The 11,444-nt window shown below is 54.7% G+C and overlaps 1 protein-coding gene across 1 annotated transcript; it reads left to right on the plus strand.

The window, feature by feature from the left end:
* The first annotated feature begins 230 nt into the window (after positions 1 to 230).
* Tamalin (trafficking regulator and scaffold protein tamalin) lies at positions 231 to 8,752 on the plus strand. Its single transcript, XM_090355867.1, has 8 exons — positions 231 to 535; positions 2,532 to 2,581; positions 4,351 to 4,405; positions 4,508 to 4,610; positions 6,255 to 6,348; positions 6,453 to 6,519; positions 6,684 to 6,750; positions 7,761 to 8,752. The coding sequence occupies exons 1-8, from the start codon at positions 293 to 295 to the stop codon at positions 8,270 to 8,272; spliced, it is 1,191 nt and encodes a 396-aa protein (XP_090211993.1). The 5' UTR covers positions 231 to 292; the 3' UTR covers positions 8,273 to 8,752.
* Positions 8,753 to 11,444: the final 2,692 nt, after the last annotated feature.

Raw genomic sequence — 11,444 nt, forward strand, 5'->3', positions numbered from 1 at the left:
CTCCGACCTGCCCATAGGTTTTGGCCTTCCGTGCCTCGGTGCGCCGGAGTTTCCTCCGAGAGAGCTGTTCCCCTCCTCCGAGGGCGGAGCTTGCGAGCCGAGGGCGGAGCCTGCGCGCTCCGGGGAGGAGTCTGCGCTCTGGGGGCGAGGCCACCGCGGGCTGCGCCCCACGCGGCTCCCGAGCCTATAAAGGGAGGCGACACGCGGCCGCTCGGCTGGCACCCCCCCAGCTGCCCCTAGCGCCACTGAGCGGAGCCAGAGCCTCCTTGGAGGGGCGCCGGGCGCTGGAGCCATGACCCTCCGCCGGCTCAGGAAGCTGCAGCAGAAAGAGGAGGCGGCGGCCGCCACGGACCCTGCCGGCCGGGCTCCCGACCCCGAAGCTGCTCCCACCCCGATCCCGGCCTCGGGGTCCCCGGCTGCGGCGGCTACCCCCGGTCCCCCCGGCGATGAGCTGTACGCGGCGCTGGAGGACTATCACCCCGCGGAGCTGTACCGCGCGCTCGCCGTGTCCGGGGGCACCCTACCCCGCCGAAAGGTGCGTCCTTCCGCGCCCCGAGTCTCCGCACTCCGGGTCCCTTGTTCAGGACCTATTCAACCCTATCAGCGCCTGACTGACCCCCCCCCCGGTATTCTCTACTCGGGGTCCGCTGATGGCCCCACCATTGTCCAGCCCTCTGACCCGAATCGACTTCCTTCGGCCCTCTCCAAGAAGGCGCAAAGCGTCCCCACCGGGGCCCCACGACTCTAAAGGCTGTGGTTCCCCCTCCATGCCGCCCCCAACCTCTCAACTCCACTCTCCGCCCTCGCCGCCCCATCTTCTCCCTCTCTTCTTCTGCCTTGACTCCGTCCCAACACCCCCTTTCTCCGACCCACTGCCTCTAGTTAAATGCGCCCCTCGCCCTTCTCCCCAAGTGCCTCGATCTCCCGGGACCCCCTCTTCCGAGCCTTTCTGTAGTTGGAGCCGGGAGGGCTGGGATGGGGTCCCTCCGCTCTCCCCGGACGAGTTAAGGTGCCCAGAGCCCCAAGCGAGAGAGAGAGACACGGGCTGCTGGCCGAGCCGCGTGCCGTCCCTGGCTAAAGAAGTACGTGATCCGAGAGAGCACACCCTTCCGGAGGGGCGCTCGGATTCCTGAACTTGGGGCCTACCGCCTTGCCCCACAACTGGGGTGCGGGGTGGGCGCGAGGGCACCGCTCCGTGGACTTCAGCCAGGACCGGACGCGGTGGGAGGGATCTGGGGCGCTCTAGGGGCAGGAAGGATGCGGGCCGCACCCGGCTCCTGCGTCTCCCCCTCCTTGGGGTTCTTCCTCTGGACTCAAGGACCTTAGCGCTCTGGCGCCGAGACCCGAGACTCCCAGGTTAAGGAGAGAGAACTGGTGGCCTTTCTCCAGACAGCAACCCCCCCTCCCCGTTTCCTTAACTCCCCCCCCTACACACACAATGAATAGCTTGTTGAGAATTTGCATTTTATGAAAATCATTTGAAAGACAAAGGGGTCTCTCTCTCTTGCTGCCTTGTCCTTCCTTGTTGGCCCATTTAGGAAATGCACACATAGCCCCAAGCTAATCTTTGGTTCTGGAAAAAGAGCTCCCACCTCTTTCTTATCTTGGGCAGATTGGAGGGTGTGTTAACTGGAGCCCCGAGCTTTGAGGCCTTGGGCTGTTTCGGTGTTTGAACACTTGGGAGAAAGAACTGGTTCTGGATGGGGCTTCCTCCCAGAATCAAAATTTTGGCAAAAGAGAGACAATGCTTTTGTTCATCGAAGGCCCACAAGAGGGAAGGTTCTTCAGGTGTCACCTCTTCTCCCCAAAAGAACTCTCAATGTCACTCCTTAAGTATTATGACACACAAGGTCAGCCTCTACGATTTTTTTTTATGGATCCAGAAAATACATGGTCATTTTGAGACCCAGAAATGGCTGGGGGTAGTTGATTACCTGCAGCAAGGATGGATGATTGCTCTCTGAAGAGGTCTTGACACCTCTGTCTCCTCCTTTGCCACATTCCAACCTGTAATTGCCATCTCCTTGGGCCTGGGACTGAGCTCTCCAGATCATTGACTTGGCCTTTATAGGGAGACTCAACTGATAGGAGGTCTTGGAGTGCCTTGACAGGAAAGCTATGGACTCCCTACCCCTTTCTGAATCTCACCGAGGAATAAGCCCAGGCCTCAGCTTTTAGGGCCTAGAAGGCCCAAGCCCCTATATAGGTCTCTTAGGGACAGGGTCAGGACTTCAAGGGTCATGAAACCCGTAGAATAAAACTTGAGGGGTCATCTGGGACACAGGAAGACAGCTGTGTCCCCAAGGTCCCAGGAGCCAGGGGTAAAGCCTGGAGGTAAAAGTGATAATTGCATTCAGTAAAAATGCATCAGCACCAAAACAGATGTGGGGTAGGGAAAGGGCAGACAGGTGGAAAATGGCGTGCTGTGTCTAGAGCTGGAAACCAAGTGAAGGATCTCTTGGATTGTGACTCTCCGCTTCTGCTCAAGTACAGTGCCTCTCACCTGTTCCCTTGATTGTCTTCTTGCCCAGGGCTCAGGATTCCGTTGGAAGAACCTCAGTCAGAGTCCTGAACAGCAGCGGTGAGTCACCCCCTCCCATCCTCTGCGGTGGTCCAAAAGATGAGGTGCTGGGGGGGGGGTTGCACACACAACATAGCATTTAACCCAGCCCAGTGTGTCATTCTTCTACCCTTTCCCCATGGCTCCCACACTGGGAATGAGGGGCAGGTGGGAGTGCACACTGTGTGCAGGGGAGGCAGAGAAAGGAGGTGGGGACTTTTGAGTCATGAGGTAGTCCTCAGCCACCCCCAGTCCTTGTCAGTTACCCCCTCCCTGGGGAGATTGGGATCTAAAAGGGGTGGAGAGTGAGGGCAATAGCAGACAGTTGTGGGACTGCTCTAAACCTGGCCTTTGGGGCTTCCCCAGGGAGCCTAGCCAGGCCAGCAAGCTGGGATCACATTAAGAGCAGGGACTTGAATCTGACCAGCTCTAAGCCTAGAACTGTAGCTGCATGACAATCCTATCATTCTGTGGCCGTCCAGGGAGGACCAGAGGTAGTCAGAAGTAGGACTTACACAGGACACGGGAGCTCACAGTTTCTCTGCGCATGTACCCTTGGTGATTCAGGCCTGACTGCCTCTGAAATGGATCAGCAAATCATGGCCTATGGGCCAAATTCAGCTAACAATTTTTTAGATTCATTTCTGTATTTTTCAAGGGTGGTAAAAAGAAAAACAAAGAGCCCTGTATGACAGAGGCCCTATGAGGCCTATAAAGAAAACTTAGAATATTTACCATCTGGGCCTCTGCAATATAAGTTAGCTGTCCCTTCCAGAAACCCGGAGAACACAGTGACAGATGTGGAACTTCCAGGTCTGCCCCAGGACACACAGAGGGAAAGACGTGTGGTTCTGGGTGAAGAACTCAGATGGGAGGTCGGAGGCTGGCACAAGGGGGTTGGAGAATGTGGGTCAGGCCAGGAGGGGCCTGGTCTCCCCAGGCTTTCTAAGGCTGGTCGACTTGCAGGGGCCTTCCAGCACAGCTTTAACTCTGCCTCTGGCTGGCGGGAAGGAAGGGGGTGGGGTGGGCAGAGGAAACTCTGGGCTCCCCCAACAGGCGAGGATCTGGAACAGCTCCAAACCATTGTGTCCAGCGGGCAGGCCTTCAGTGCGGGAAGGGGCGGCCTCAGGCTCCCCTCCCCCCAGCCCTCACATCTGGTGGGCTGGCCCCACCACAGCTGGGAGGAGCAGCTGTGGTTTTCTGCTGGGCCCTCGTGACTGGCCTCTGGGGGTGGGGCCGTCCTTCCCCCAAAGCTGTGGAGCCAAGAGGCTCCTGGTTGGGGCTGAATTTGGGGACCTTAACTCATCCATGAGTGTAGCCTAGAGCTCAGTAGAAGGCTAGGATGCAGTAGCTACTCCACCCTGGGGGGCCAGCCATCTCTGATGCTGTACACCTCCCTTCCCGCCCCCCTTACCACCCCCCAAAAAAGAAAGAAAAGCCTGGTTTATCCTGTGTATAGCTCCTTGAGGCCAATTCCAATTGAGTCTGAAAGGACATTCCAAAAATCTGTGAGTGGCTTGTCACTGGAAACTGTGGGTCCTTCTGGCATGTTCTAATCTAGACTTCCACATCCTAAGGGACCAAGCTATGGAACTGCTACACTTCTACTTTTTCTGTTTGTTTTGTTTCATTTTGGATCCCTTTGGTTGGGTTGGGTTTTTTGAGGCAGGAACTCATTACATAGCTCAGTCTGGCCTAGAACTGTCTATGTAGCTCAGGCTGACCAGGAACTCATCACCTTCCTGCCTCAGCCCTACTTCTAGTGGTCTTGACCCCTGTGTCTCCCACAGGAAAGTGCTGACTTTGGAGAAGGAGGATAACCAGACTTTTGGCTTTGAAATCCAGGTGGGAAAAATGGGGCATGGAGGGGTTAGGGGTCAGGAGGCCAGCCTGAGGGACAGATGGACGTGCCTGTCCTCAGACTGAGGGTCCCCTTGTTCATTATAGACTTATGGCCTTCACCACCGTGAGGAACAACGTGTGGAGATGGTGACCTTTGTCTGCCGCGTTCATGAATCCAGCCCTGCCCAGCTGGCTGGACTCACACCAGGTAGGCACTGGGGCAGGGTATGATTTTAAGAGGTAAGACAATCGCTCCTGAAATTAACCTTTCTACTTTGAGAAGGCCAGGGAGTGAATGGATAGAATCCAGTCTTTAGAGCTATGGAATTGTGATCTTGCACAGTCCTGTCTGCAAATGGGGGTCACAACACATCATTATGGCACAGCACAGTGTGGGAGAGGGGGGGTTCCCTGGGCACAGAGCCAGGGTCTAGTAAATGTGATGTTACTGCTGTGCTGTTGATCTGCCTCTTCTTGGCAGTCTGGTAACCCAGCATGGGCTGGAGCTGGGGCTGAGACAGGAGCAGCCTTCCATTGTACTTGATAGGATCCAGGAGGGTCTACCTTGCCCCAATGCAACTCAAGTGTGTGGGTACTTCGGTTATATCCTCCTAAGGAGGAAGTGATGAGCTTCGGGCCAGTGACTTACATTTATAATCCTAGCTGCTCCAGAGATAAGAGTCTTACAGAATTATCTCTCCCTGGTCGGCTTTGATCTTCGATCTTCAGATCTCAGTCTCCCATGTAGCTAAGATTACAGATAAGAGCCACAGGCACTTGGATCCCTCAGGTATGAGCTACTCAGAAACTTTAGGAATAGCCCAGAGACCTAGGAGGGCTCAGTCGTCTTTGGAGACAGACCCACCTAAGGATATGTATACATGAGTGCTTGATGCATTTGAGTGTATCCTGGCACCTAGGCTGGGATGCTCCAGGCCTGGATAAACTAGTGGACACTGTAGGCAGGCAGGGAGAGAGTGACTTTTTGCCAGTCCTGGGCTTGAATTCAGGGCCTGAGCACTGTCCTTGGGCTTTCTCCAGGCTAGAGCTCTATCACTTGAGCTTCAGCACCACTTCCAGCTTTTTCTATGTACGTGGTACTGAGGAATCGAACCTGGGTTTTTGTGTATGCTAGGCAAGCACTCTACCACTAAACCAAACTCCTGGCCTGTGTGTGTGTGTGTGTGTGTGTGTGTGTTTCTTTGTGATTTTAACGATTGAACCCAGGGCCTTGCATATGGTAGACAAGAAGTCCAAGCCCTACTATTTTAAGGCAGGATTTTGCTAAGTTACCAAGGCTGGCTTCCAATTTTGAATCCTCCCAAATAGCTGAAATTACACACATGTGCCTCTGTGGATTGTGGTAGCATGTGCCACTATTGGATAGGGTAAAAGATGCCCAGAATGTCTCCTTACTCCTTTCTATGGGGCAGGTAGGGAGTTCAAGAGTATTCCTTGAAGGCCAGGTGCTGGTAGCTCACACCTGTAATTTTGCTATTCAGGAGGCTGAGATTTGAGGATCCTTATTCAAAGCCAGCCTAGATAGAAAAGTCTGTGAGATTCTTATCTCTAATAAACTACTAAAAAGCTGTAAGTGAAGCTATAGCACAAGTAATAAAACACTAGCCTTGAGCAAAAGAAGCTCAGGGATAGCACTTTAGCTTTAGGACACATGCATGCGCACGCGCGCACACACACACACACACACACACACACACACACACACACACACACACACACACACACACACACATGTCCCTTGAAGTTATTACCCGCCCCTGGCCAGCATAGGGGCCTGAATTCTTCCCTCCCGGCCTGTGGAGCTGATTCTGACCTCCTCTCTGCCTGGCAGGGGACACCATTGCTAGCGTCAATGGGCTGAATGTGGAAGGCATCCGGCATCGGGAGATTGTCGACATCATCAAGGCATCTGGCAATGTTCTGAGGTATGACTAGGAGCCGTGGCGCCTGAGGGTTCTGGAGCTTAGGCACATTCATTTTTTTCCTCAGCCTGTGGGCTCACTCCCCCTTTGCTCCCTCAATTCTTCAGACTGGAAACGCTGTATGGGACATCTATCCGGAAGGCAGAACTGGAGGCTCGCCTACAGTACCTGAAGGTAAGGGGTGAATGAGCTTCCAGCCCCCTCCCCTCCCCTCCCCTTCTGAGTGCTGTCCTTCAGACCCTGCCCTCTTAGGGCTCCTTCCTCTGTTGGAACCTTCTTTGATCCCTGGTTGGTTAAGCAAATCCCCCTGACACTGGGTGTGGGGGGGTGTCTTGCAGCAAACCCTGTATGAGAAGTGGGGAGAGTACAGATCCCTCATGGTACAGGAGCAGCGGCTGGTGCATGGTGAGTGGATTGGGGACGGGGTAGGGGGGTGCCTGAGCCCTGTGGAAACCCCAGTCTGTGATTCCTGACAGCTACTGGGCTTCTGGTCCCTCTGGCAGTGAAAAGGTGTTTGCTGAGCTACTACTTTGGGCACCACACAGTCCTGGGCTGCTGTCCATCCTTGTATTGCCTCTGTTTCCAGCAGCACAGAGCTGCTGGTGGCCTTCTTGTCGTAAGTGGTCCTGGGAAAGATTTGAGTTCATAAACCAGGCACAGTGGCTCTGGCCTATTATCCAGGCTGCTACTCAGGAGTCTCAGACCACAGGATTATGACTCAAAGTTAGCAATTCATGAGATTCTCATCTCCAGGTAACTACCAAAAAGGCTAAGCGTGGAGCTGTAGTTCAAATGCTAGAGCACTGGTCTTGAGTGAAAAAGCTAAAAGACAATGCTCAAGCCCTGAGTTCAAGCCCTATGACCAGGAGAGGAGGTTTATAATTCAGTTGATTGTGTGTGGGGGGGGGGGGGGTGCATGCGTGCGTGTAAGTTGTGGGGCTTGAACTCAGGGCCTGGGCATAGTCCCTGAAGTTTTTGTTGTTATTAGCTCTCTACAGCTTGAGCTATAACTCCACTGCCAGCTTTTTTTCCCCTGTCTTTTTTTTTTTTAAATATTATTTAAAGGTCATGTACGGAGGGGGGTTATATTACATAAATCAGATAATGAATACATTTCTTTTCAGACAATGCCCAGCTTTTTTTTCTCATGGTTAATTGAGATATGAGTGTCATGCATTTTTCTGCCGGGGCTTTGAACCCCGGTCCTCAAGATCTCTGCCTCCTGAACAGCTAGGATGACAGATGTGAGCCACCAGCTTACCCTAACCATGTTTCAGCTGAGACAAGTTGGGGCTTGGAGTTGGGCCTTGGCCAGGACCACAGTGGGATCAACAAGAAGAAAGCAGATCTCCCGCCGGGGCCCTGGGACCCCAGGCCTCACTGGGGACCCTCCCTGGTGTCTTCTCCCCCTGCAGGGCTGGTGGTGAAGGACCCGAGCATCTACGACACGCTGGAGTCCGTGCGCTCCTGCCTGTACGGGGCAGGCCTGCTCCCCGGCTCGCTGCCCTTTGGGCCTCTGCTCGCTGCCCCTGGAGGAGGTCCCCGCGGGGGTGCCCGGCGCACCCGGGGCGACCCCGAGGACGCCGCCGCCGTCTACCACACGTGCTTCTTTCGGGGTGCCGACCCCCCTACCCTGCCGCCCCCTCTGCCCCCCGCGCGCGCCCCGGGCGTGGGCTCGGCCGAGGCCCCGGCGGCCTCGGGGCCCGGCCCGGTGCCGCGCGCCGCCCTGAGCCGAAGCGCCAGCGTGCGGTGCGCCGGCCCGGGCGGAGGCGGAGGCGCGCCCGGCGCGCTGTGGACAGAGGCCCGCGAGCAGGCCCTGTGCGGGCCCGGCCTGCGCAAGACCAAGTACCGCAGCTTCCGCCGGCGGCTGCTCAAGTTCATCCCCGGACTCAATCGCTCCCTGGAGGAGGAGGAGAGCCAGCTGTAGGGGCCGGGGAGGGGGGGCGGGGAGGTATTTATTTATTTATTCATTCCTAACAGCCAGTGCAAAACATGAGGGGAGGTGGTGGTGGTGGTGGTGGTGGTGGTGGTGCCCAGGCCAAAGGACCCCAGGAGCCCAGCGCCTCGGGAGAGGGTCCTCGGCTAGCCTGGGCTTGGCCTGCTTGGTTCGTGGCTTATCTCTTCCAGGCGAGAAAGGAGCCCAGGTCCCTTCCTTCTCCCAGGCTAAACCTCAGTGGGAGCCTGGGACAGGAGTAGAATAGGCTTTCTGGATTGAAAGATGTTTGGAGGCCAAAGGTGGACGCGCTACCTTATAGTCTGGGTCAGTAGTGCCTTGTGGGGTGTCCAGGAAAATCTCCCCAACCTCAGGTGTGGGAGTCCTGTCTCATGAAGCCCTCTCCTTAGCTTTACTTGCTCCCCGTACTTGTCCTTGGGGAGATGGGTTGGTCCCCCTACACACACACACACACACACACACACACACACACACACACACACACACACACACACACACACACACACACACACACACACATTGGGTGCCAGCAGGCCCGGATGGGACAAGGTGCTGGTCCTCCTCCCTCTGGCCTTGACCTGTAAGGGCTTGGCCCCCTCCCAAGGGCCTGTAATTTATGTGGGGTCCTGCCAGGCAGGGGTCCTGGGTTCTGTGACCCCTTGGGGAAAGGGCCAGGCATGTTCAAGTGGGATGGGCCAGCACAAACTGTTCCACTATTTTGCCTATGTTGCTTCTGAACCACAAAGTGTATAAAATTGAAGGTTGTTTTTTCTTTTTCTTTTTCTTTTTTTTCTTTTTTTTTTTTGCAACTGTGTCAGTGTGGTTACTGCCTGTGGGGAGGACTGGGCTCGGGCAAGCTATGACTCCACACACACCCCCCCCAAACACACACATCCCCTCCAAACACACACACACACTATATTTTACTTTTTTTTCTTCTTTTCTCACAGCCTGAGGTCAGGGAAATTGTCTGGGAGATTTTCAGGGGCATGAACAGGCCTGAACGAAGGCCCCACACCCTCTTAGAACTTGGGCCTTTTGTCTGAAGATGCATCTTTAGCTTTAGCTTTCCACCACAAGTACCCACAATGCCTGGTGGGGGCCATGTCTGAGTCCTTAACCATGTTTCTACAGATGCTTGGCACCTCTGTCTTGCCAATATCTAAGGGCTGCATCCAGGCCAGAAGCCAGATCTACCTGGGACTCGGCCACTGTTCCCCTACTTGGTAGACCTCCATCACCTGACTTTTTCCCACTACTCTTGGGATTCTGCCTGCCTTCTTTTCCGTACTGGTTCCTCCCAAAGGAGTTGTTGTTTGGTGCTGGGATTTGAACTTAGAGCCTGGGAGCTATTCCTTATGTTTTTTACTCAAGGCCACATCATGAGCCATAGCTCCACTCTGGCTTTTTGCTGATTTAACTGGAGCTAAGAATCTCATATTCATTTCTTTCCAAGCTGGTCTGGAACCATAATCCTCAGATCTCAGCCTCTAGAGTGGTTAGGATTGCCACCCAGATGAACGTCCCATCGTGTCCCATCTGTCACAGCCCTGCTTAACTTCCACCTCAAATGCATCGCTATCTGAAATTGCCTCCACTTTTCTGGGTTTGGGTTTTTGTCTGCCTTCCTCCTCCCAGCCTCCTCACAGAAGGCCTTAAGGTCCCTTTCCATCTCATTCAAGGCTTTATTCTTACTCCCTGGAGGTGGCCCAACAAATGACCCAGGCCCACGCAGCAAGTGAGCAGAGCTGGGCCTGGAGCTTAAGTGTCCTGCTCCAATATGCCTCACCCCTTCCTGGTCAGGCCACCACCTTGCCCACTGTATTTGCCTCTTGGGTGACACTCCTGCATTCCCTTTCTCCTTAGCCATTTTCTATTCAGCTGTCAGGCTGATCTTCTCAAAAAGGGCCCTGAACCAGGTACGTGGCTCATTCCTGTAATCTAAGCTACTCAGGAGGCTGAGATCTGAAGATCACAGTTCAAAGCCAGCCTGGGCAGGAAAGTCGGTGAGACTCTAATCTCCAATTAACTACCAGAAAACCAGAAGTGGTGATGTGACTCAACAGAGTAGAGCACTAGCCTTGAGCTGAAGAACTCAGGGACAAAGCTTGGACCCAGAGTTCAAGGCCCACTACTGACATGTCCTTCTGAGCATGAATTACCAAAAGATACCCTCCCCCATTCTCGGGGCCCAACAGCCACCCCACTGCTCCTTTGTTCAGTGCCCAACTCCTGTGACTACTGGAGGGCCCTGCATGAGCTTCTCTCAGGCCTTTCTGCCTTTCCCTAGGTCTAACTGTTTCCATGTCCCATATTTAAGCCACACTCACTCATTCTGTTCCTACTTCGCTCTGCCAGCTCTTCTGCTTTTCCCTCTGCCTAGATTACTCTTCCAGCCTGATTTCCCATCAGGCTTCACATCACCGAGAGTTTCCTTGAACTGAGCAGGCCTCTGTCCCCACCCTTCTTACTCTTGACGACAAGTTTTGCTTGTGTTTTCTTCACAGTACATTTTCTCCCTTTGGTCATTCTGCAGTCTTTCAGCCTGTCTGCCTTTTGTCATTGGGAGAGCAGGGAGCTTCAGCCTTGTTTAAAGTTGCATCTCAGGGCTGGGGTGGAGAACCAAGTGGGGTGAGGGCCTTGCTTCAATTTCCAGTACTGGCAACATTAAATAAGTAAATACACAAAAGCCAACATGTGAATCATCAAGAGAGCTTCAGCCCTGGAGGGGCCAAATGCGGAACCCGCCCACAGCAGGTGCTTCATTAAGCCCTGCTGAATTGGGAATATCCCTTCCCTTTGGGCCACCCCTGCTTGGTGGGGGGGGAGAGGGGAGCCACTGCAGCCCCGCCCACTACACCTGTGGGATTGGGGGGGGGGCAATACCCCCTCCTCTGCTCCATCTGCACCTGGCATCTGTGGGCTCTTTTGGGGAAGTCCCTGTGGGGCCGGTGGCAGCTGCAATCCTAGGACCTGCACCAGCCCAGTCTTTACTCCCTGCTCTGGAAAAGGGATATTTGGTAAAGATATCCCAAGATGGGTGTTTGAACAGCTGCTCTGCAGTGAGGACAAACACAGGCGGGGAGGGAGGGTGCTGGCGGGTTTGGGGTAGGGCCTCACACCTTGGTTCCCAAAGCCCAGGGCT

The sequence above is a fragment of the Megascapheus bottae genome, chromosome 2, assembly GCF_031878675.1.
Source record: "Megascapheus bottae isolate mThoBot1 chromosome 2, mThoBot2.hap1, whole genome shotgun sequence".
Lineage (NCBI taxonomy): Eukaryota > Metazoa > Chordata > Mammalia > Rodentia > Geomyidae > Megascapheus > Megascapheus bottae.

Coding starts and splice junctions, on each gene's coding strand:
- Tamalin (XM_090355867.1), top strand. CDS start 293: ATGACCCTCCGCCGGCTCAGGAAGCTGCAGCAGAAAGAGGAGGCGGCG. Junction 2,582..4,350: donor CAGAGTCCTGAACAGCAGCG/GTGAGTCACCCC, acceptor TGTCTCCCACAG/GAAAGTGCTGACTTTGGAGA. Junction 4,611..6,254: donor GCTGGCTGGACTCACACCAG/GTAGGCACTGGG, acceptor TCTGCCTGGCAG/GGGACACCATTGCTAGCGTC.